We start from the raw sequence: 27,417 nt of genomic DNA, 5'->3' as shown, positions 1-27,417 counted from the left end.
TTGAATACACGGTTAGAAAAAGGCTCAGTGAAAAAGGGAGGTGCCAGCTATTAGTTAGGTGATACTGAACATGCTCACGGCGGGCGACTGGCTATACTCTGCTATAGTCAGGAAACCTGCAGCCACCGAATTAGTGACAGCTTATTTAGAAGCTAAAAGTATAAAATAATTAAATTTAGTGCATTATATCATCGTGTTAGCATGTTGTGACCTAAACGGGTGCCTGTCCATCAGTCTGGGCGGCACTCTGTCTTTAGTGATTTCTCTTTTTAGCGGTTCTTCCTGGTAACAGGCTACTTAAACAAAAGGTTTAATGTAATGAGGAGCTGTTAAGTCATGTTTGGGGGGATGTTGTGTGTGCTGTGTGTGCGGGGTAGTTAATGGGTGATGATTCCGCTTTCGGGAAGAACGTGGGGGTAAATCTCCGTGATCATTTGAGACGAAAACTGATATCTTAATTAAGTTAGAATGTGAATGGTCCTGTATAGGGGGTAGTTTTCATGCCACCTAAATTTTACTGTAGTCTTTGCTGGCATTGTTATAATATCGTACTGTAGGCTCTTCCGAAAATGTCGTCTTGAACCGCACTCTCTATTTATGTTTTAATACTTTCAACACTACTATATCAGTTTTAATACTTTCAACACTACTATATAACAAATAATTTGAGGTCCCAATGTCAAAGCGATAGAAGAGACTATGACGTGACCGTTTGTATCCTAAGCAACGCATCTAGTTCTACTTCCTGGGCTACAGTATTGACTTCGCCATTTTCTCCTCCCTCACCGCCATCTTCTCCTCCCTCTTTCCTTCACTATGGATCTGAATTCTGTTACCAATGTTTTAAACTCGTTTTCATTAAAAGAGCTGAAAGCTCTTAAGGCCAGTGTTGAGAATGTCATGAAACTGAAGAGGGATTCTGTTAAATGCGAGGACTTCTTGGAGTTGCATTCAGATTTTGTTCAAAACAAGAGTGTTCAACATGGCACGTTGATGTCTGAACTTGAAACACTTATGGCCAAGCAAACTGCTGTGAAAACTGCCACAAAGTGGCTCACTTCCACTGGAGAAGAATATGTATGGTCTTCCTCAAATGGACACACCACGACTAAGGAGCCAATCGATATTTTAAATTATCCTGGGATATCAGAGCTTATGCATGATATCAACTCCAAGTTTGGCTGCAAGCTAAACTCATGCCTAGCAAGCATGTACAAGTCTGGTTCTTGTGCAACTAGGTACCACAACGACGACGAGGTGTCTCTTGACCAGTCGCAAGGTATTTATGTAGTTTCATTTGGAGCTGAGAGGACCCTAGACATAATTCCAGAAAATGGGGATAAGCGATGTAACAGTAAATGCCATATCACCCCAAAGGACTGTAGTTTGTATATTATGAAACCGGGGTGTCAGGAATATTGTCTTCACAAGGTTCGTGCAGAGAGATCAGCTAAGGAGACTCGGTATAGCTTATCTTTTCGCTGCCAGATACCGAAGACAGATACAAATGTAGTCAGGGAGCAGAATGTCCTCACTACAATTCCTATGCCGCCCACCACCACCTCAACACCAACCCTTTACTACCGAAATGCTCCAAGAAAACCGAAGAGCAGGAAAACCACTGTCCTGTTTGGTACGTCAATGACAAAATTCGTACGGACAAATAAGTTGGGATTCCGGGGAAGGAAAGTAATCAATGTGTCCCAAAGTGGTGCAAAAATTAGAGATATCACTGAAAATATTCAGCATTTTCATAAAACTCATGCAGCTGCAGAAGCTGACGATATTGAAAAGATTATATTGAGTGTTGGTACAAATGACATAAAACATTCTAAGTATGGGGTTCAGTTCCTTAGGAAGTATCTTAATGACTTGATTGACACCACTAAGCAGTTATTTCCCGCTGCAATTATAATTATCCAATGTTGTCTTCCTATTAAGTGTTTATATTCCTACATAGCAAAGAATGTTCTAGATTTTAATAATCTACTTAAAGACTTATGCCTAAATAATAATTGCGTGTTCTTAGACTGTTTCTCAGACTTTTTAACTCGAGACTTTAGATCCTGTAATGAACTTCTATACCATGATTGGCTTCATCTCAACATGAGAGGAGTAGGTTTACTGTCCACTTGGCTTAAGTTTGTTGTAAACGAACACAGTTTTGACAGGGTTGTAAATAATCTTCTGGGAATTTAAATCTTTGATCTTTTCTTTCATTTAATATTTTGATTAAGACGTTGCGCCTAAAATTTAAACTCAAACAAATCTCTGATTTAATCTTTTTCTCAATTTTATGCCTCCTATTTCAGGTACATTCGGTCACTGCCCATTTTCCCATATGTTAGACAATGAATCGTTTAGACTTAGAATAGGTCTTTTTGCATGCAAAAGGCCTCGTACACAGTCAAGAAATGCACATATACATATGAACACGTTTATACCTAACAAAATTTACACATTTAATTCTCCATGCACCCCACACATCAACTACAATTATCATAATCATATGTTTCTCTTCTATTCTCTCATCATGACTTACCTTCTCCCAATTCTTCTCTCCACGACTAGGTCCATGAACACCGTATTCCCCCTAGATTCTAATATTCATTCCTCTCTACTCCTTGACAGCCCACGTTATCTTATACCATTTCTTGCTTGCTCCCACATCAAACTTTTCTTTGTAATTATCTCCTCATGGTTTATAAGAAATGTTCTTCTCCCTGGTAAGATGAATAGAGTCAAGTATTCCAGCCGCCTCAGGCGTCTAGTATCTTTATTCATTCTTTGGGTTTTCTCTCTTAACTTTCTTTTGATAACTCTTGTTAATCCTTCTATGCTTAATCCAGGTCCCAACTCCCTATCTGTACTCTACCAAAATGTCCAAGGTCTTATTCCTTTCAGTAACCTAAGCTCCCTCCATCCCCTTCTTGATGGTAATAAGATTTCCGAACTTCAATCCTTTGCTAACATAGAGCAGCCTGACATAATTGCCCTAAATGAGACTTGGCTCAAAAAATCTGTTTCTAGCAACGAAATCTTTCCTTCTTCTCAATATGAAATCTTCCGCAATGACCGCACGAGAAAGACTCATCCTCAAGATCCTAATAACCCTAAAAAGTTTAGGGAAAATGGAGGTGGTGTTCTTTTGGCTGTTCGGTCTGATCTCGATGCCACTACAACCCGACTACCAGTTAGCCTAGGTGCAGAAATGCTTGCCGTTAAAATTGTTTTTCCTAACAAAGAGAGTATTGTAATCTGTACTTGTTATAGAGTAGGAACTCTTGGGTTACCTAATCATGATGTAATAGTTAGTTATATTCGCAAGCTAGTTTCCAAAAAGAATCCCCCTAAAATCTATGTTATTGGTGATTTTAATCTCCCCCATACAGACTGGCTATCTTCATCCAGTACCGTACCTATTGAGCAATCCTTCATAGATTCTTTCAGTGATCTTTCTCTCTCCCAGTTGATCACATCACCCACCCATAAAAGTGGTAATACATTAGACATTCTTCTCAGTAATTATGATAACACAATCGATAACTTGAATGTCTGTGATCCTCATTCCGTGTGCAAATCTGATCATTTTCCTGTCACTTTTTCAATTAAAAGCTCCTTTTCCCGCAAGAAAACTCCTAAACGTAAAATCTATAATTATAAGAAAGCAAACTGGGACATGATTAATCGTGAATTATGCTCGATTAATTGGCAAGTCCTAGAATGCCTAGATCCTGATTCGTCTTGGAAGTTAGTTAAAGACTGCATTATGAATTTAGTTGATATACATATTCCTAAAGTAACTATTAAATCAGAGTTTCAACCCCCGTGGTTCGATAGTGAACTTTTCTCTTCATGCCGTAAAAAAGATAGACTCAGAGCTAAATTTAAAATTTCTGGTTCTATTTCTGATGAGTTAAAGTTTGTTACTAGCCGTAAAGATTTTAAGAGGCTTTCATCAGCCAAAATAAGAGACAATCTTTTCAATAGTGATGATCCAGCGCTTATAACTAAGAAGTTTTGGTCACATGTTAAGTATAAATCTAACTCCTGCCGTATTCCTAATTGTGTTAGTTATTCTGGACAGCTTCGGTTCAAACCCAAAGCTCAAGCTGAACTTTTCAATTCTTTCTTTTATAACCAGTTTTCGGATCCTTCACTTTATGACACTGACATCTCCTATGTCAATGATGTTGATTTTGATATTGACTTCGATCATCGGGATGTTCGTAAGCTTCTTTCAAATATTAATTCAAATAAAGCCCAGGGACCAGATGGCATACACGGTAAAATTCTCAAAAATTGTTCCGTAGGTTTAGCTTACCCTCTAACATGCATTTTTCGTGGATCTTACAACAGCGGCTACATTCCACAAGAATGGAAACTTGCAAATGTTGTCCCAATATTTAAGAAAGGTAAGAAAAGTGAGGTTGAAAACTATAGACCAATATCCCTTACTTGTTTAGTCATGAAAGTTTTTGAGCGCATTGTTAAACGTAAACTGCTTTCTTTGACAAGTACCCTTCTTGATCCCAGGCAGCATGGTTTTCTAGAGCACAAGTCATGCACAACCAATATGGTTGACTTTTGTGATAGCCTGGCATTGTCTCTTAACGAAAACATTATCAATCATGTTGTGTATTTTGATTTTGCTAAGGCATTTGATTCTGTAAATCATGATATCCTTCTTCATAAGCTAAAGACCTTATATAACATTGATGGTACACTTCTCAAATTTCTTACCAATTACCTTCAAGGCCGTTACCAAAGAGTGGTTATTGGTAATGAGATGTCATCTACCCTCTCAGTTAATTCTGGTGTCCCCCAGGGCTCTATTCTTGGTCCCTTACTTTTTGTATTGTTTATCAATGATATTCCTCTTGGCCTTTCGGATAATACTGATATTGTTTTGTATGCCGATGATACAAAAATCTGGCGTAAAATACATTCATCTTCCGATAATACTAATTTACAAATGGATATAGACTATCTCTCTGACTGGGCACTAAGAAACAAAATGCGATTCCATCCAGCAAAATGTAAAGTGCTTATTGTTTCAGGAAAACCATCTTTATCTCCTCCATTCGCATATAATCTTGATGGCTCTCCTCTTGTGTATGTAGAGTTAGAAAAAGATCTTGGAGTCGATGTTACTCCTAAGCTAAGTTGGAATAGTCAGTGCGACAGAATTTATACTAAGGCCTGCCAACAACTTGGTATGGTCAGAAGAGATGGCCATATTGTCATCGATCAGAAACGTCGCCGGGCGCTTTACCTCTCCCTGGTTCGTAGCCAATTCGAAAATTGTTCCATAATCTGGCGCCCTTGTAATAAATCACTTAGTGATAAATTAGAAAGTCTCCAAAAGAGAGCTATTAAATGGATTCTGTCTGAAGAGGGCCGCAGTTATCCACCTGAGCAATATGTCAAAAAGTGCAAGCTTGTCGACATTCTCCCTTTGTCTCAAAAGTTTGACTTGAATGATCTTATTTTTTTCCACAAAGTTCTTAACAATTTAATTCCTGTATCGCTGCCTCACTATCTCTCTTTATATCAGGGCACTTCTCGACTAAGACGTTGCCACCTCGACAGTCTGTCTATTGTGTCATCAATTTTACCTAAGTTAAGTCAGAATTCACACACCACATGTACCTCAAATAGCCCACTGGCAAAATCATTTTTCTACAGAACCCATATACTGTGGAATGGACTCCCTTTACAGGTAAGACAGATTGTGTCTACTAGTCTTTTCAAAGCTGAGGTCACTAAGCATCTATGGAAATCTTTATTGGATAGTGAAACAACAGTCTAGCCTAGTCTCTTTGCTCCCCATATTATTATTATTTTTGTTTTATTAATTTTTTTATCTACCTTCCTATACTTTCAACATCATATCACACTTCACCCGCACACCTTCTCACACATTAATGACCATTTCAGACCTGTATCTAATGTATCTGGAATTTGACGTATTGAAATACCAATTTTGACTCTATATCCACAGTTATTCACCATGGATTTGTTTGTTATTAAATAGTTTTTCATAAATTTTTGGATTTAGATTAATTCGATGTAATGGGTCCAAGTTACTGCGGACATAGTTCACTATGTGTTTACCGTGTTTGGGTGCCCATCATATTTTACAGATGGGGGCGATATTTTGAACGATTCTATTTTATATTCATCTATTGCTGTACTCTGTAAAATTTGAAAAGTATTTAATAAAAAAATGTATGTGACTTTATCGGTCGATAGAAAAGCCGTATGAGAAACCGTTTGAAAGAACGAGCGAACAGTAACACATTTGGTCGAAAGCAGCTGCGAATTTTCTCTTGTATTGTTCTCTAATGTGTGTACATTTATTCCTAAAACGAATATCATAGTGGGAGGGAGAACCCACAACTTGTGTTGACCAAATAAGGTATTGTTTACTCATTTCTTAAACTGACGTTTCAACCTTGCAATCAACTGATGAAGTCATGTTGTACCGCACTCTCTAGTCTCTACTAATATTGTCATGTTGTAACGCACTCTCTAGTCTCTACTATCATTGTCATGTTGTACCGCACTCTTTGCTGACATTTTCATGGTGTACCGCACTCTCTACTGACATTTTCATGGTGTACCGCACTCTCTAGACTCTACTAATATTGTCTTGTTGTACCGCACACTCTAGTCTCTAGTCTCTACTAATATTGTCATGTTGTAACGCACTCTCTAGTCTCTACTATCATTGTCATGTTGTACCGCACTCTTTGCTGACATTTTCATGTTGTACCGCACTCTCTACTGACATTTTCATTGTGTACCGCACTCTCTACTGACATTTTCATTGTGTACCGCACTCTCTACTGACATTTTCATTGTGTACCGCACTCTCTACTGACATTTTCATGGTGTACCGCACTCTCTACTGACATTTTCATGTTGTACCGCACTCTCTAGTCTCTACTATCATTGTCATGTTGTACCGCACTCTTTGCTGACATTTTCATGTTGTACAGCACTCTCTACTGGCATTTTCATGTTGTATCGCACTCTCTACTGGCATTTTCATGGTGTACCGCACTCTCTACTGACATTTTCATGTTGTATCGCACTCTCTACTGGCATTTTCATGTTGTATCGCACTCTCTACTGGCATTTTCATGGTGTACCGCACTCTCTACTGGCATTTTCATGTTGTATCGCACTCTCTACTGGCATTTTCATGTTGTACCGCACTCTCAACTGACATTTTCATGTTGTACCGCACTCTCTACTGACATTTTCATGGTGTACCGCACTCTCTACTGACATTTTCATGGTGTACCGCACTCTCTACTGACATTGTCATGTTGTACCGCACTCTTTGCTGACATTTTCATGTTGTACCGCACTCTCTACTGACATTTTCATTGTGTACCGCACTCTCTACTGACATTTTCATGTTGTACCGCACTCTCTAGTCTCTACTATCATTGTCATGTTGTACCGCACTCTTTGCTGACATTTTCATGTTGTACAGCACTCTCTACTGACATTTTCATGGTGTACCGCACTCTCTACTGGCATTTTCATGTTGTATCGCACTCTCTACTGGCATTTTCATGTTGTACCGCACTCTCTACTGACATTTTCATGTTGTACCGCACTCTCTACTGACATTTTCATGGTGTACCGCACTCTCTACTGACATTTTCATGTTGTACCGCACTCTCTACTGACATTTTCATGGTGTACCGCACTCTCTACTGACATTTTCATGGTGTACCGCACTCTCTACTGACATTTTCATGGTGTACCGCACTCTCTACTGACATTTTCATGGTGTACCGCACTCTCTACTGACATTTTCATGTTGTACCGCACTCTCTACTGGCATTTTCATGTTGTATCGCACTCTCTACTGACATTTTCATGTTGTATCGCACTCTCTACTGACATTTTCATGTTGTATCGCACTCTCTACTGACATTTTCATTGTGTACAGCACTCTCAACTGACATTGTCATGTTGTACCGCACTCTATACTCTCTAGTCTCTACTGACATTTTCATGTTGTACAGCACTCTCAACTGACATTGTCATGTTGTACCGCACTCTCTACTGACATTTTCATGTTGTACCGCACTCTATACTCTCTAGTCTCTACTGACATTTTCATGTTGTACAGCACTCTCAACTGACATTTTCATGTTGTACCGCACTCTCAACTGACATTTCCATGGTGTACCGCACTCTCTACTGACATTTTCATGTTGTACCGCACTCTCTACTGACATTTTCATGGTGTACCGCACTCTCTACTGACATTTTCATTGTGTACCGCACTCTCTACTGACATTTTCATGGTGTACCGCACTCTCTACTGGCATTTTCATGTTGTATCGCACTCTCTACTGACATTTTCATGTTGTACCGCACTCTCAACTGACATTTTCATGTTGTATCGCACTCTCTACTGACATTTTCATTGTGTACAGCACTCTCAACTGACATTTTCATGTTGTACCGCACTCTATACTCTCTAGTCTCTACTGACATTTTCATGTTGTACAGCACTCTCAACTGACATTGTCATGTTGTACCGCACTCTCTACTGACATTTTCATGTTGTACCGCACTCTATACTCTCTAGTCTCTACTGACATTTTCATGTTGTACAGCACTCTCAACTGACATTGTCATGGTGTACCACACTCTCTACTGACATTTTCATGTTGTACAGCACTCTCAACTGACATTTTCATGTTGTACCGCACTCTCAACTGACATTTCCATGGTGTACCGCACTCTCTACTGACATTTTCATGTTGTACCGCACTCTCTACTGACATTTTCATGGTGTACCGCACTCTCTACTGACATTTTCATTGTGTACCGCACTCTCTACTGACATTTTCATGGTGTACCGCACTCTCTACTGGCATTTTCATGTTGTATCGCACTCTCTACTGGCATTTTCATGTTGTACCGCACTCTCAACTGACATTTTCATGGTGTACCGCACTCTCTACTGACATTTTCATGTTGTACCGCACTCTCTACTGACATTTTCATGTTGTATCGCACTCTCTACTGACATTTTCATTGTGTACCGCACTCTCTACTGACATTTTCATTGTGTACCGCACTCTCTACTGACATTTTCATGGTGTACCGCACTCTCTACTGGCATTTTCATGTTGTATCGCACTCTCTACTGGCATTTTCATGTTGTACCGCACTCTCTACTGACATTTTCATGTTGTACCGCACTCTCTACTGACATTTTCATGTTGTATCGCACTCTCTACTGACATTTTCATGTTGTACCGCACTCTCTACTGACATTTTCATGGTGTACCGCACTCTCTACTGACATTTTCATGTTGTACCGCACTCTCAACTGACATTTTCATGTTGTACCGCACTCTCTACTGGCATTTTCATGTTGTATCGCACTCTCTACTGGCATTTTCATGTTGTACCGCACTCTCAACTGACATTTTCATGTTGTACAGCACTCTCTACTGACATTTTCATGTTGTACCGCACTCTCAACTGACATTTTCATGTTGTACCGCACTCTCTACTGGCATTTTCATGTTGTATCGCACTCTCTACTGGCATTTTCATGTTGTACCGCACTCTCTACTGACATTTTCATGTTGTACAGCACTCTCTACTGACATTTTCATGTTGTACCGCACTCTCTACTGACATTTTCATGTTGTACCGCACTCTCAACTGACATTTTCATGTTGTACCGCACTCTCTACTGGCATTTTCATGTTGTATCGCACTCTCTACTGGCATTTTCATGTTGTACCGCACTCTCTACTGACATTTTCATGTTGTACAGCACTCTCTACTGACATTTTCATGTTGTACCGCACTCTCTACTGACATTTTCATGGTGTACCGCACTCTCTACTGACATTTTCATGGTGTACCGCACTCTCTACTGACATTTTCATGTTGTACCACACTCTCAACTGACATTTTCATGGTGTACCGCACTCTCAACTGACATTTTCATGTTGTACCGCACTCTCAACTGACATTTTCATGGTGTACCGCACTCTCTACTGACATTTTCATGTTGTACCGCACTCTCTACTGACATTTTCATGTTGTACAGCACTCTCAACTGACATTTTCATGTTGTACCGCACTCTCTACTGACATTTTCATGGTGTACCGCACTCTCTACTGACATTTTCATGGTGTACCGCACTCTCTACTGACATTTTCATGTTGTACCACACTCTCTACTGACATTTTCATGGTGTACCGCACTCTCAACTGACATTTTCATGTTGTACCGCACTCTCTACTGACATTTTCATGGTGTACCGCACTCTCTACTGACATTTTCATGTTGTACAGCACTCTCTACTGACATTGTCATGTTGTACCACACTCTCTACTGACATTTTCATGATGTACCGCACTCTCTACTGACATTTTCATGGTGTACCGCACTCTCTACTGACATTTTCATGGTGTACCGCACTCTCTACTGACATTTTCATGGTGTACCGCACTCTCTACTGACATTTTCATGTTGTACCGCACTCTCTACTGACATTTTCATGATGTACCGCACTCTCTACTGACATTTTCATGGTGTACCGCACTCTCTACTGACATTTTCATGGTGTACAGCACTCTCTACTGACATTTTCATGTTGTATCGCACTCTCTACTGACATTTTCATGGTGTACCGCACTTTCTACTGACATTTTCATGTTGTACCGCACTCTCTACTGACATTTTCATGGTGTACCGCACTCTCTACTGACATTTTCATGGTGTACCGCACTCTCTACTGACATTTTCATGTTGTACCGCACTCTCAACTGACATTTTCATGGTGTACCGCACTCTCTACTGACATTTTCATGGTGTACCGCACTCTCTACTGACATTTTCATGGTGTACCGCACTCTCTACTGACATTTTCATTGTGTACCGCACTCTCTACTGACATTTTCATTGTGTACCGCACTCTCTACTGACATTTTCATGGTGTACCGCACTCTCTACTGACATTTTCATTGTGTACCGCACTCTCTACTGACATTTTCATGGTGTACCGCACTCTCTACTGACATTTTCATTGTGTACCGCACTCTCTACTGACATTTTCATGGTGTACCGCACTCTCTACTGACATTTTCATGTTGTACCGCACTCTCTACTGACATTTTCATGGTGTACCGCACTCTCTACTGACATTTTCATTGTGTACCGCACTCTCTACTGACATTTTCATGGTGTACCGCACTCTCTACTGACATTTTCATTGTGTACCGCACTCTCTACTGACATTTTCATGGTGTACCGCACTCTCTACTGACATTTTCATTGTGTACCGCACTCTCTACTGACATTTTCATTGTGTACCGCACTCTCTACTGACATTTTCATTGTGTACCGCACTCTCTACTGACATTTTCATGTTGTACCGCACTCTCAACTGACATTTTCATTTGTCATGGTGTACCGCACTCTCAACTGACATTTTCATGGTGTACAGCACTCTCTACTGACATTGTCATTTGTCATGGTGTACCGCACTCTCTACTGACATTTTCATGTTGTACCGCACTCTCTACTGACATTTTCATGGTGTACCGCACTCTCTACTGACATTTTCATGTTGTACCGCACTCTCTACTGACATTGTCATTTGTCATGGTGTACCGCACTCTCTACTGACATTTTCATGGTGTACCGCACTCTCTACTGACATTGTCATTTGTCATGGTGTACCGCACTCTCAACTGACATTTTCATGGTGTACAGCACTCTCTACTGACATTTTCATTGTGTACCGCACTCTCTACTGACATTTTCATGTTGTACCGCACTCTCTACTGACATTTTCATGGTGTACCGCACTCTCTACTGACATTTTCATGGTGTACCGCACTCTCTACTGACATTTTCATGTTGTACCGCACTCTCTACTGACATTTTCATGGTGTACCGCACTCTCTACTGAAATTTTCATGGTGTACCGCACTCTCTACTGACATTTTCATGTTGTACCGCACTCTCTACTGACATTTTCATGTTGTACCGCACTCTCTACTGACATTTTCATGGTGTACCGCACTCTCTACTGACATTTTCATGTTGTACCGCACTCTCTACTGACATTTTCATGGTGTACCGCACTCTCTACTGACATTTTCATGTTGTACCGCACTCTCTACTGACATTTTCATGGTGTACCGCACTCTCTACTGACATTTTCATGGTGTACCGCACTCTCAACTGACATTTTCATGGTGTACCGCACTCTCTACTGACATTTTCATTGTGTACCTCAATCTCTAGTCTCTACTATCATTGTCATGGTGTAACGTACTCATCTAATATTTTCATATTGTCAAACTGTATGCATATTATAAATGATAATGGGTTTTAAATCTCTCCAAACTCTGTTTAAACTCTGTTGCACCACACTCCATGCTAATCTTCTTTTCATGAACCCCCTCCCACATTGCAACGCGGTACCGGTCGCCACACTAACATGTACAACAATTATATCATAATTCATTGCTACCTGTCCTCACGATGCATGCAGGGCTCCATATTCGCAGCCACATTTCAAACAGAGACCAAGTTATTACTTTTAGCTGCTGACAGTTCTTTTGCTTTGGGAGTGTTAGCCGTACCTACATGGACCGGAGCTGAGCTGGGAAGGTTCGCTTTTCTCACAATTATTACAGTACTATTATATACTATATTATATACTATATTATTACTATAACGTACTATTATTAGAATAATACTATTATTATCCCCTCTTTTCATCAGCTACGGATATTTAATTGCTGTAACCGCAGAGGAGCTTGTTGTAGTAGCATACACTGTTAATCTTAGTTTTGCGGCGAACTCAGTTCTGTTTGTACACTTAGAATTAGATGACCTTATTTTTTGTTCTCGGCATTATTTTCTGTTTACAATCGGACCTGACAGATCTGTGCTGCAAATCCTCTATCAGTTTCCTTTCCGTTAGAAGAACAAATACCATAAGAGGAGTTTATAAAGGAGTTTATAACACAGAGATTAAGTAATTGTCACTGAATTAGCTCCACTTAAACATGCCCAAATTTGCAAGTCTGGCTCAATTTACAGAGCATGCGTTGTCGCCACATTTCAGAGCTTTGTTAAAACTTAAACACAGTAGTTTTCTTCGTTGTAGGCAGGCTTAATACGAAGGTACAGTTCTTTACGTTGGTTGTAGGCAGAGCCCTCACACTTACACTTTTTACACTTGGCCTCGTTTTAGTAATTTGTCAAAAATATAATTTTCCCTCATGTCCTTCAATTTGTCACAAAAATAATCATTGTTTGATTTGTTGTTAGAAACCCTACATACCTTATCGGTATTCTAGTTCCTTATAGCTGGTCGTAGGACGTTCCATTATAATCTGAATATTATTTTGCTTTTAATATCTAATTCAATTCTTTAAAGTCGTAGCAGACGCATTAACTCTGTGCTAAGAAGCTTATTAATGGGCCTAAATCCCAGCCGAGTTAAAGTCAATGGTATACCGCTACGTGATCATAATGTGTTCTCGGAAACATGAATACCTGGTACCACCCCTGAAGTCAGAGTTGATCTAATAGTACGACATCATCTCGGGTTACTAATAATGGACTTTTCGTCACTTTATGTCAAGGTGCGGAATAGAGCTAGATCATGTAATTATTGTGACATGTTGCTCGTGTGTCGTATGTTTTGTAGACGTGACTATCTGGTATCTCCCCGCTTATCCACCCTAACTTTTCCTCGTTGGTTATCCACATTTGCCGTTACTTAATTTGTTGAGTGCTTCTCTATCCACATCGATTAAGAATAAGTCGGATAATTTTAAAGCTCACTCAGTGAAGGGACTTTATTCGATTTATATCATATTTTATATAAGCAAAGAATGAAATCTCCTAAATCTTGGTATTACACTCCCTTTGGCCAGTAATTCTCTAAATCGGTTCCGCAATCTAGCTATCGAGTATCGGCCCGTCTCTACTGCGGATAATATGTAACATTTTTTCAGTAGCTTGAGTTTTATAACTTGTTGACGTAGAGCTCGCGTGACCTTACCACATAGCTTATCACGACATAGCTCTGTAGTTCTTTGCTTTGTGTTCTTGACCAATAGTTGAGCATGTTTGACTGTTTGTTTCGGCAATTTATCTAATGGCGTTTCAGTTTATAATGTCAAAAGCCGAAGGGTAAAATGTTATTGCCAAGTTTTCTGTCCGAGTATGTCAGTATGTGTTAAAGGTGCTACTGCACATTTTTCCTAGATTGTATTATTGATATTTGTTCTAACAACAAGGAAATAACATATCTCTATCCTTTAAAGGACCCATGAACGAAAACACCCTGAAGTTCGATTTCCCCACCACGCAGTACTGGACCACTTCGTCCTCATGGTACAACTCAACCTCCTCCTTCACCACCAGACTCACCACGGAGCCAGAAGGCGACCTCAAAGTGGAGGGAGCATCCGTCGGCATGCAGGAGTCAACTCCGGATATGATCAGAACATCAGCCGTGACGACCCCTTTCAGTGAGGGTACAATGGGTACCGAAACTAATGATACCGACTCATTTGTTGTTCCACCGAGTATCAAGAATGGTATGGAACTATCCAAGATAATGTACGGGCCCTTCTGTGCAATTCTCTTGGTAACAACAGCCATCCTGCTTTACTTAATATTAAGACACTTCAGACACTTGATAAGGTTGTATCTGTCTCTGATCTTCTACTCAGCGAGCCAACTATTCCTGTTCGTTGTCCTGACAACCTCGGCAGTACTGCAGGCTATAGTTCCACTGGAGGGTTACTGTGATGCTGTGAACACTGTGGAGTATGTAGCTGTGATCCTGCCCGGGTATGGTATACTCCTGGTTTCAATAGCGAGGTGGCTGTGTGTAGCCTACCCGACCAAGTACAAGAAGCTCCTGAATCTCAGAGTGCAGGTGACAGGGATTGTGGTGTTGGTGTGTCTCATCACCCTGGTGACATGTCTACCTTTACTGGGTCTGTGTTCTAATGTGTGGATTGAACATGATAATCTCTCTAATGGGGGATTGTGTCATCTGCAGACAGAGGGATGCAAGTGTACCGCATTCAGGTGGATCCTTGTCTCAGTAGGATTCATTTTACCATTTGCTGGGGTACTTATTGTGTACGGGCTCATCGTCAACCTCCTCATAAACCACAAGAAGAAGGAAAAGTCTCTGGGAAAATGCAAAGGGTCGATGAAGTGTGGGAAGGTGGATTACGATTACAAACCAGTCACACTCGGAGAGAAACTGTCACAGCTAAAGGCGATAGGACAAGACGCAATCCCCTGGTCCATACTAATGATCCTGGTTCTGAACACACTCACCACCCTCACCTGGATCCCTCAGATCTTCGCTCCGGAGCTCTACCTCAAAAAGCCCATCTCACAGTACCTGGCCCTGGATCTGATGTACGTGGCGATGTTGGCGGCAATTAGTTTCTCTCCTGCAACTTACTTCCTGACTACTCCAGCTATGAGGGCTGAGTTTGTGAGAATGTTCTCGAAGAGAGGTGGACACAAGAAGTTCTCTATTATGAGCAAGAACACTGAGTCTACTGTTGAGGTGTGAACATGTGTGAGAAAGTAACTTATTTAAGTTAACTTTACTGGAAACATCTTCAAATCGGAGCTTGAGATTCCGTAGACATGCGAGAACGTGAAAAAGAGATCGTCAGATTCGTTAAAGGAACAAGAAAAACTCAGAGACAATAAACACTCACAACCAAATTCAAGAAGCCCCAAGTGCGGTTAAAGGACGCTGTCCAGAGAGCAGTTTGTTATATTTCTTGTAAATTTAAATCCTGACAATTATGCTAAAATTGTGCTAAATCCTGACAATTATGCTAATTTTGATGTGTGACTTTGTTTACAAGAAATGACTTCTTTGCTAATTTATGAATAAATTCTTGTTACAATATCGATAGCACCCTGAAGATCATGAATGTCATATTACAAATATTCATACCAAGTAGCAGATGAATATTTTCCATGAAATCCTCCGAATATGACACTTAAATTACGTTAGGTACTAAAGAGTTGAGGAGATATTTGCCAGCTATATGCACTTTAGCACTCCGATATATATCGAGTTGCAGGTCATGATATAGTTTGCAGAGCTGAGTAGTTGTCCTACAGTACAGCAGCTGTGTCAATATGTTTTATAGATCTGTACATTAGTCCGGTACAGAGCATTGTGCTGTGTTACATTCTATGGTTAGAAGTTTTATTTCAAATTGTATTACAAAAGTTACTTATATTGTATTTCTAATTAGATAATGTGTCAATTTTCTGCAGATGTTTCTTATCGGGTATTGTAATCAGGTTCTTCAGTGCAATTGTCAGAATTACTTAATTTCCGTCAGAATATTCTGTCGGTTATAAAATAAGATAGGTAATAGGTTGTTTCCAGAAAGCGGTGATCTGTTATGGAATTTGGAGTAACATTCCATAACACTAAGGGCGTCCAGTACCACTCTGATATAGAGGATTTGACAGCCGATATTAAATTTAACCAAATTAACAGATTTGAAATTTAATAGGGTACGACCTGTTCGGCTGCAAATTCTTTCTAACAAAATGAAACTCAAAATTTCCAAAAACGAATTATATCAGTTTATTAGTTACAGCATTTAATGCTAACGATCATGTTTTAATAAATAAACAAACACTTATTTAACAAAATATCTTGATTTTTAGCTCCAAAGTATTGCTTGTCATGCCTCAATTGAGATACTATAATACAACCGTGAATCAAATTCTCTGCTATTATGATTAGTTAAGTATCATACAATCAAACCAAATTTATGCGCTGGTAATATGAATTAAATATTTAAGCTGTTCAGCGAATATTGAATACGTGATTTTAAATATTAAACTTCCAAGCAACCCTTATCAGTCACCGAGGAAGAATAATACTTAAATTCCTACATGAAATTACTGACAGTCTAGTTAAGCCTATTTATCTAACCTTAATGTAAAATATATAATGGATTAAAATCAACAGAAATTTTCAAAACATTTCATAAATAAATTAATATATTTCATCAAATAAATAAACAAAACACTTAAAACTGCAAACTTTTAGCCCATGCACACGATACTTTCTTTCATTGATCATCTCCGTTATAAATCAAATTCAATAAGGTTATTTAAATTAAGGAAGGCGGTAAAAATATAACAGGGGGCCTAGGAGGACGTGAGAAAATGCTGATTGGGTAGGGAAATGCAATGATTAGGCTTAATTAGCCTCCAGCAGTTTATTTCGAGAGCCAAAGTTGCAAATACCTCACATATTCTGGTCAGTTAGAACTCCAAACACCTTGAGATATATCCAATAATTGCACTGCAAATTCAAGCCAGTGTTAAAGTAAAATACGTCACGTGTCCGATCAAGGCAAGGTGTCCAGACTTTAGCTCTACGGTTAGACTGAAATCTAAGTTTAGAAACATGGATTTCACTCAAAACACGCAACTTTATACTTTACAGTTCCTCTCAGAAACACTCTGATTGTAGACCTCTTACAGTACCACGTGACCTCTTACAGTACCACGTGACCACGTGACCTGATCTGCTACTGTAATCTGTCTCTCTTTGTCTGAAATATCAACCCCAAATTAATGTCAATGTCAACCCATCTCAACTTAAACACAACTGTTCGTTTCTATTGATCAGCTGCACGTGCAGGAAACATCATGCGCGCACTGCACGTGCGCGATCTCATTGCATTCCTTCCTCGTCGCTGGTCGCGTAGTCCGTGTAGTCGCGTGTCGCATCCCGGGTCAGAGGTTCGTCCACGTTGTAAATGACTTGCATGCTGGAGGTGATGATTGAGGGAACACTGTTGGAGGGAGGTGGTTCACTGCAGTTACTTGGGGGTGGGAGGTGGGGAGACAAACCCATCTGAAATGAGATCGTATTAAGTAATTATATAATTGCAATAATTATTATATAATTGGTAAATGACAGCACGGTCATTCGGTGACCAGATCGAGCTGTCTTGCCCAGTAATTGGAATGCTAAATTCCATGTTCATTTACTCGCGTCATTCTGACGTGAGTAATTACGTAAAACTGACGGAATAAAATAAACATGTTGGACGAAGTTTTAACATGTGCTCACAGTGCAGACATTGTGGCCTGTGATTTCACCAAATATTATGGAAGGACAGACTACTGTGTTCACCAAAATATCTTACACGTAATGGCCGTGATAACATCATGATGACGTATTAGTAATGGCTGTGATAACGTCATGATGACGTATCAGTAATGACGTCATACCTTACCAGCTTACCGCATACTTGCTTTCTCATGCCCCTCTACTAGTATTATATTATATACTACTATATAGTATATACTACTAGAGTATAATGTCCGTCACACGTTGCGAGTACCGAACTAGACAAGTTTAAGTGTATACCTGCTACACCTGCTGCACTAAACTCAGATATTATAGTCACGGTTGTGTGTACAGAGAGAGAAATAGAGAGGAGGAGAGAGATCAGGCAAGGTGTGAGAATAACGGAGTATTACAGTTAGAGACACAGTTCCTTTAGTTCTGAGTCTAACTGGCTGGTATTATAGTGTAGAGATGGGGAGAGAGAGAGAGAGAGAGAGATTTCAAAAGAGCGCTGTATTGTGAAGGGGCACTCAGCGTGTTCTGGTATATAGTAACATCTATTTAGAAATTGGGGGCCAGTCTGGGGGCAGAACCCTACTAGAATATCTTAGGTGATATAGGATAATACATACACCATCTTATCTTATCTTATCTTATGAGGATTCGTTGCGACGCAACAAGGCCATCGAATGAGTCGACCACCTTTGTTATTTTACTTCGGCATTACCTGCATTACAATGTAAACCAGCACTTTCAAGGAAGAGCTTTACAAGAACCCGAAGGATCGTTCCTAAGGCCAGCAACGGTTAAGGCACTATGCCACACTTTCTTCGCCCGAGGCTTCGCTGTGTTGATCAAGCACAGCTCCTCATTTAACCCTCACACCCGATTTCTCGAGCATTCGGCTGAGTGAACCGTGGGGCTACATAGACCACTCGGGATCCTTAGCAGAGCGTCAACGACGCTCACCCCACGACTAGGCAGGCAGTGGGATTCGAACTCGCAATCTTACGATTACAAATCCGATGATCAACCAACTACGCTACCTGGCCGTAATATAATATATATGATCTTTTTAAGAAAACTTTTGATTTTTTCTGAATAGACTCTTCATAACACTTCAGAAAACTTCATGAAACTTGTAAGAATAATTCATTGAAACTCGATATAGCAGTACACGACTTAATCAGATCTTGATCGCACACACTACACTATCTGATCGCTAATATACATTATACAGGCTGTACGATATCCCAATTAAAATGTTACACACAAGTTATATGTACACTTACACTTTTCTGTTCAACTTCAAGAAATAAAACATAAATGTGTGTGTGTGTGTCAGGTGTGTGTGTGTGTGTGTGTGTCAGTGAACTTACTGGATTTACAGGGGTGGGCATGTGGGGAGGTTGACAAGGAATGGGAGGAGGGTAACATTCCATCATGCGTGCTGAGTGGTGGTCGGACATTCCTCCGCCACTGCCCGAGGAATGTAGGAGCTCGTTATTTGAACTGTTGCTCGAACTGGAGGAGGCTAGTTTGTGTTTGATGGCGATGTCGTTCTGGAAAGCTGGCAGCTCTTTGTTTAGATTCCTTTCTGTAAATAGAGTTGGTTAGTTTTGGTATCTAATTCTTACTGCATTTGTGGTGTTTAAAATTTGAGAGAATTTTCATAATACAAAAGAAAGTGCGGCGTTTATTTCTGCTGCATCATGTTAGATAAAGTCGTCTACAGAATTACTGGATGATATTACATATCAATCGCTGTTGGCAGCTGGTACAGAAACAGAAACAGAAACAGAAACAGAAAGTAAGACGAAACTTACTTCCAACTTCGTCCTCCAGCTGGTTGATCACGTTTACAGCTTGATGTAAGATATTCAGTTTCGTCTGGACCTTGTCGTTCTGCACGTGCAAAGTGCACATTTTGCCCAGTTCTTTGAATGCTTCATTGATGTCGCGCACGCGCACTCGCTCTCGCTGATTATTCGCAACTCGTCTGTCAGTCTCTCGCTTCACTTTCTCTGTGTCTTTATCTGAAAACATATGTACAGTCAATGCTGAGATATGGTAATAAAGGGTTTATGGTAATTAAGTGATTATGCTTTTGGTGTAACAAGAAAATGGTCAATTGACACTACAGAATATGTAAATTTATTAAATCTGTAAAACTCGTACCTTTGGTATAATGTTTAGGTTCCCTCTTAATCCTGACTTTACTATTCTGAGTATCCAGTCTCTCCAGAGAGGGTAGCATGTAAGGAGGGAGGGGCAGGGGTCCTTTGCTGCAATACGATACCGCTGGAACGTATGGTATGTCGGAGGGTTTTGGAAAGCACATTTCCGAGCCGATATCCTCGACTGGGTCAGGGGTCGAGTAGGAGGGTGGTCCTTCTTGGTTCAACTGAAATAGTCGTCATTCAGCATTCAAAAGGCACGTAGGTAGTTCTTAATCATATTTATACTTTTATAGGATCATTTATATTGGAGTACAATATACCGTATTGCTACCCAGAAGAAACTTTTAAATAATTCACGTATTTCAGAATTTAGAGATATATTTAGAGATCAAATATGGGTCCAACTTAGGCCATAATATACGTGGTACGATAATTTACGTGACCTACTACATACTAAAGTATACTATTGCCGACAATGAACACTGTACAGACAAAACGGTTCCGGTTCACTGACATTTTAACATTTTAAGACCCAGTCCTTAATATTTTATCGTAAGACGTTAAGCTGTTAAGGTTAGATTAAAAACCGGTAATAAGAAACCGTTATCTGTTCATTAAACTAGTATTGGTTAGACCCAATTAATGGCGGAAAAGTACATTTCACACCAATGGTTTTAACACACAAGCCTGTCTAATTCCAAAATTACTGCTGCAGCTAATAATATATTATGTACCAGGTACCTAAACAAGACATGAAGACACTAATTCCGTACTCTGCCGACGGAGGCCTAGGTTTTTAAAACTTTGAGATTAAAATGCCGTGGGAGAAAGTAGAGAAACTAGAGAAAGTATGCCCTGTGCACACTGCTGCATTGAGAGGTTCGCAAAAATTATGTTTTATGGAGAAAAAAACAGTAAATTTAAGGACATTTAGATAATTTTAAAACCCCATAGTTATTAAATTAGATTTTATTTTCCTATTGATAATGTTGAATGCAGTTGAAGGTTTTCACTTCAAAATGGGCAGCTTTCTGTCAAACAGAATGAGGTGAAGATCAAACATAGTCATTATGAAGGATTCAATCCAGTTAATAAAGGGACATGTCTGAATTATCAGTCAAATAAATAACGAGAAGCGTTTCCTTTTAAAAGTCTTCCGAGTTTAAAAGTTTTACTTTTAGATTTTAACATATCCACTTTTTAAAAGTTATTAATGTTGTACTGCGATGAAGTGAATGTACTGTAATGATAAAGGCGTATTGAAATACAACTGACCGGCATCTCCATGGACCAGTGCAGCAGGTTAGAGTCGTGGTTGTTGATGGATCCCAGGGCTCCTCGTAACACGCTCACAAACTCCGTCGACTGATCTTTGCGCCCTGAAATGGGTCATTGTATAGAATTGGTATGGTGTGTGCTACTACTATGTCGGAACTAAGTCCGATCTACGCCAGATAACCCCCTCCATATATCCCTGTCCCGCATCAGGGTTTGTACCAACTTCCTTCAGTAACACAGACAAGTCGCTTTGTCTTGGTCGGCCTTGCTGTGCTCTACCATGCATAGGTTCCCATAAGACTAAATCATGTTTTTTTTGGGCTCTGACGAAAAAATATGTATGTGATCCCCCTTATAATACCTTATCACTTCCAGAAATAGTCCCTGTAATTCAGGTGAAGAGTACGTGATATATAATAACAAGATAGGACTAATTAATTAGATTAATGACTTGCGTATAAAAATCAATCGGATACCGCAGAAATGTGTTCTGTGAAAACTAATTACGCGAAAAAAGCTCCGCTAATATGTACACCAACCGTTAAAGGGCTCGTCTCTTGGATTAAGATTAGGAGGCAGGAACAGTTTCTTGTCCGTCCCTCCTGATTTGGTCGGACTGTCCGGCCAGAACTTTGGCTTCTCGATCGTCGAGTCTGAAAGTGGGGAAATTTGTGAGATACAACAAGAAACTATCAGGACAAACACTTAACTAGCAGGTTATGTAATTCCGAGCCCAATAAACCACTTATGGAGCAAACTAGATTTGATTTTGATATCAATCGATATATTTGTAAGAGATTTTATTGTCTGTTAATATAAGTTCTAAGATGAACTTGGTGGATGATATCACAGAAAATGTAACCCTTTTGTCAAGCTTTTTAGTATTCCAATTGGCTTTTCCTTTAAACATGAGAGGCACCAGCCTGTCAGGAAACACGGTTCCTACCTGGATGATGAGCTCCTTGGAGCATGACAGGAGGGGTAGCATTATGGGGTCCGGAGATGTTCTGTAGTCGCTGAGAAGACCAGTCCAGGCCTCGTGTACTGACGGGCACACTGTTATCTGCGGAGGATTCAGTGAAAAACAGAGATTTTCAAACCCTTTGTAAGAACAAAGCTCCAAAACCATCGGGACAGTAATCTGAACAACGCTTAACAACTATCGACCAAGAAAATGTAAGTTTGATAGGATGCATGCAATCATGATGTCGGTCGAATACTCTACTAACTTAGCAGAAGATTGAGAAGAGCCATCCAACAAGGCAGGGAAATAATTCACACTAACGCAACTAACACCCACTTCTAGCTACAAAACAACACAGTGTAAATAGAGAGAGAGAGAGAGAGAGAGAGAGAGATAAGCAAACACTAAAGTTGTTGTGTATATATAAAACAAAGGCTGGCCCCTCTCTTGCTATAGCTGGAGAGCTAAAGACGTTAACTGAAGGAGTAGTGCGCATTGACCGACCCAGCGAGAGAGAGAGAGAGAGAGAGAGAGAGAGATCCAGCTATAATTGAGGGTATTAGGTTTCACTTAATTATTCTAGCTCTACGGACCCCTCTAATTACAGAAACTACCGGGCATTACGAGCTCTAGAGTCCTCCACCTCCATCACTGCGATTATCATTATTATTATTGAGTGTCGAGCCTGGCTGTAGTGGACTGGGAACCTTGTGAAGATCCCTCTAGTGTTGAAATCAGATCAGATAACATTATAGACACTACATTAAACGTGCTAGCAGAAAGTGTAAAGACTGAAGAATAGTGAGTGGTGGAGGGGTTGAGTCTTCAGGGCTGATACAGTTTCATTGTCAACACTCCACACCAACTATAAGTGGATTATACCCTCCATTATAACTCGATTTTTAGACCGGATTCCATAACCACACATGAGAGCAACATGAGTTGTAATATTATACATGTTATGAGGGCAGGGTATACAGTGAGGCCAATATTTGGAACTTTTACTAGCTTTATAAGATGTCTAACTAACTAATTAATTAACGAGGTGGTTTACACCAAAATGCAGTCTTTACAGAGTGAAATGTGCCAGAGAAGAATTAAGTTCGACGGTTGGTGATGCGTAATTTAGAACACAATGTGTGAGAGTCATCTTTAAACTGAGTGCTGAAACAAGAGCGCGAGAAAAATGGCACAAAAACAAAACACAGCTGTGTTTACCACTTGCAGATAAAAATAGCTCAAAAACTGCAAAAAAAGAAGCTTCAGCTGGAGACAGATCGGTTGGAGAATTACACTACACATTGTACAAATGAGCTATTCTCTTCAGATATGGAACGTAAGCTAATAGCCACAATAATTCTCAGTATAAGTAACACATGGAAATGTGACCACCGCTGCAGTAGACCGTTACGAGACAGTAAAGAGGTTCGATCGATCTCAGAGTTATTATCACCAGGCCGGGTTGGAACTGTTATAGGATCTAGTGAGGTAACCTGCCACATGAAGCAGGTAACCAGGTAACCAGGTAACCAGGTAACCAGGTAACCAGGTAACCAGGTAACCAGGTAACCAGGTAACCAGGTAACCAGGTAACCAGGTAACCAGGTAACCAGGTAACCAGGTAACCAGGTAACCAGGTAACCAGGTAACCAGGTAACCAGGTAACCAGGTAACCAGGTAACCAGGTAACCAGGTAACCAGGTAACCAGGTAACCAGGTAACCAGGTAACCAGGTAACCAGGTAACCAGGTAACCAGGTAACCAGGTAACCAGGTAACCAGGTAACCAGGTAACCAGGTAACCAGGTAACCAGGTAACCAGGTAACCAGGTAACCAGGTAACCAGGTAACCAGGTAACCAGGTAACCTGCCACATGAAGCAGCTCTGAAGAGGGCTGTATAATGTGAGCCCTGAAGCTGGGTGTAGGATAGTGTAGGATATTTGATCCTCTCAGACATTTCACAAAGTTTCATGTGAAATGTCTGATCCCCCCTGATGTAGGGACTATGGGTTCAGCAATCATGTGGTGATGTTATTTTCAATCTTAGGTGACTAGGTTGGGATGTCTAGACTCTAGAGTTTCCTAGATGTTCTATTCTAGAAGTTCTATTGGTTATTTCAAATCTTGTAACAGTCCACTTAATGTTGCTCATTTTATTAACGTTCAATGTTCGTACCTGGGGGAATGGTTTTATCACTAGTAACCAGTTATACTGATTACTGGACCAGTATAACAGGTTACTAGTCTACTACTGCTCTTAAAGAAGTGTGAATAAGTATGTAATTAATGTACCGTTACAAAGTTAGACGGAAACCTCTCGATAATTTGATTTAGATAACAGCTTATGATTTCAACAGATTCATTTTAACGGATTTTAACAGATTCACCGGTAAAAGTTGGAACATTGATAAAGTATGCATTTCCATGACAACAGTTACCATGACTGCATTGCTCACGTTTTATATATGCACCCACCGGCAGGCCCCATAATAATCAGATAAGATATCGACACAAGGCTTGAACTGGGTGGGATGCACCCGTCCCTATGATAATCAGATAAGATATCTCATATCGATAAGGCCTGGGTCATATTAACGATAAAACCAATGGATTGATACAGTCGGCAAAAGAATCACGACTGGACATTACTCAGTAATTAATTTCATGGACCACTGGTTCCGACCAACTTCTTGAGAAACAAAAGGGACTGGTGTGTTGGTATCTGGGCAGGTGCTGCTCAATTATTCACTTGGGAATTGAGAAACTTGACCAGGTTTGCGCCCTCATATAGAGGTATAAAAGCGGGAAATCGTATCAATAGCGGTGGTTTACGGAGGAAAATAGAGAGAAATAGAAGAAATGATAACAGTTCAATATCCTAATCCATCTTAAAGTCTGCTTCTTAGAATTACATGCAGGAAAAACTTGAAATTAAAGAATTTAGATTGTTATCGATCGATTTGCTTATCTAGACGAGGTTAACAGCTCACATTGATGAGGCTCACATTGCTCATGGTACACCCTGTGACCCTGTGAGATGGTAGCGCGACTAATAGCTCCTCATAACAGCCGGGCCACTTCAAAGAGCCTGTTCCTTCACAGTCCCGCAAATAATGAGCTAATCGGAGGGTTTTTGGAGGATATACCAATGGAAGGTGTCTTGTTTGACACCTTCATCTAATTGCAAGTTGTTATAGAAGGAGCCCTTATCAGTCTTATCAGCTCCTTAGATCGGGCCCGGTCAGACAGAAGGCAAAAGGATATGTCTAGAATTATGGGGGATTGTGTGGTAATGCTGGTGCCTGGCATGAACATGGAGCTGGTAAATAAATACTCATCAGTGTGAGGTCACCATTCCTGAGATGGTCTTCACTGGAATGCAGCTAGAGGTGCTGGAAAAACTTCCAACTTTAGAAACTTCTCCTTGCCCATCCATTAAAAAAACTTCCAACTTTGAATTCCCATTTGGTGTACGAGGTGGACTCACGTGCAAAGCATTTTAAAAAGTGCCCAACTTACGAAGTGTTAAAACCTTCGACTAATGACTTGTTCGAGTTCTGCAGAAACTGAGAGACTCACGTCTGGTATAATACTAACTCGTCTGGTACAATACCAACGACCGTACTTTTTAGATACAAGCAAGCAGCTCAAAAAATACAACTTTGGCAGCAGTCTATAAGTCCAAAACACACAAAATAAAACTATAACAACAGCTACAAACATAGTCTTACCGTTGAGAGAGAATCCCTGGAGAGAGAAGCTGTGATCCTCGTCCTTGAGTCCTGGGGGAGGATAAGCACAGGGACCCCCGTATCCCACACTGTACTCAGGGTAACAGAATGTCTCTTGTGGGAGGATGCGAGTGGAGGTGGCGGGCGGAGAGAACCGGATCATTCCGGTCGCGTACGGTCGGTAGTGCGAACCAGCGCTCGGTATACCGTACTGTGTCATGATGCTACAAACAAGAGGGGGGGATCAGAGATTGGAATAAAAAACAACACCTGAACGATCAAATGATATGGCATTTAAAGACGAGTATATATAAAAATTGGTAAATTATGAGGACCGCTGTGCACCACAAAATATGAGATAGTTATCTATTACCTGATCGAATAGGAGTAGTGCAGGAGGCACACAAAATTATCAAAATTTTAAATTAGTACTCATTTTACTCGGCCAGCAAACGGTTTTACTGCCCTCTGTCTGGTTGCTCTGTTACTGAATCAGTAAAATTCTTATTCGGCACGTGTTCACAGTAAATCGTAATTACGCCACCGATTACTGACTTAAGATGGGAGATTGAGTATGCTGGTGAGAGTTTGAGATTTACCTCTCTGGAGCCCTCCTGCCTGGTCGATTACGAGGTCACGTGGACAAGTATAATTTATCAGAACGAGCAGTTTATACTTACTTACTTTGAGTACTTTGAGTAGGTTTGGCTGGGATCGCTTCAGGACAACAGTATCAAGTACGTCCTCCTATCACTCCACAGGGGTCTTTTTGTAAGTACCATTCCAAGAGTGAGTTGTTGTTAGTAGCGGTGTATCCTTTAGTCGGAGGTGTGTCGGGGAATTCTTTAAGGAATTTAGCCAGTGACGATTTTAACAGGTCCAAAGTAGAGATGGAATTAATTTCTTTGGGGAGAAGATTCCACAGCTGTGCCGCTTTCACTCCAAACGAGTTTTCATAGTGAGTTGCCACAGAACGCTGTGATTTGTTGTTCAGTGCTGGTACAGTAGCTTTTATTCCATGTCGGGGGTTGTTTTTGAACAGCATGCCAATATCATTTGGGGCCAGGCCATTGAGAATTTTCCA

General features: G+C 40.3%; 2 protein-coding genes across 3 annotated transcripts; one reads left to right on the top strand and one right to left on the bottom strand.

Annotated features, from left to right (window-relative positions):
* The first annotated feature begins 642 nt into the window (after positions 1 to 642).
* Positions 643 to 16,329, top strand: LOC134826687 (uncharacterized). Its single transcript, XM_063839165.1, has 2 exons — positions 643 to 670; positions 14,353 to 16,329. The coding sequence occupies exon 2, from the start codon at positions 14,358 to 14,360 to the stop codon at positions 15,627 to 15,629; it is 1,272 nt and encodes a 423-aa protein (XP_063695235.1). The 5' UTR covers positions 643 to 670; positions 14,353 to 14,357; the 3' UTR covers positions 15,630 to 16,329.
* Positions 16,330 to 16,649: 320 nt separating this feature from the next.
* LOC134826672 (uncharacterized) lies at positions 16,650 to 26,558 on the bottom strand. Of its 2 annotated transcripts, none has more exons than XM_063839143.1 (8): positions 26,334 to 26,558; positions 22,584 to 22,700; positions 22,177 to 22,290; positions 21,635 to 21,738; positions 20,358 to 20,583; positions 20,006 to 20,215; positions 19,559 to 19,776; positions 16,650 to 17,960 (listed from the first exon to the last, which is right to left on the bottom strand). In XM_063839143.1, exons 1-8 carry the CDS (start codon positions 26,551 to 26,553, stop codon positions 17,778 to 17,780), a joined length of 1,392 nt encoding a protein of 463 aa, XP_063695213.1. In that variant the 5' UTR covers positions 26,554 to 26,558; the 3' UTR covers positions 16,650 to 17,777. The 2 variants fall into 2 exon arrangements, with proteins under 2 accessions (XP_063695213.1, XP_063695214.1); XM_063839144.1 differs by lacking the exon at positions 26,334 to 26,558 and adding an exon at positions 22,867 to 23,094.
* Between the last annotated feature and the right edge of the window lie 859 nt (positions 26,559 to 27,417).

The sequence above is a fragment of the Bolinopsis microptera genome, chromosome 2, assembly GCF_026151205.1.
Source record: "Bolinopsis microptera isolate Bmic1 chromosome 2, MBARI_Bmic_1.0, whole genome shotgun sequence".
NCBI classification, from domain to species: Eukaryota; Metazoa; Ctenophora; class Tentaculata; order Lobata; family Bolinopsidae; genus Bolinopsis; species Bolinopsis microptera.
This window is presented reverse-complemented; position numbering and strand designations above follow the sequence as displayed.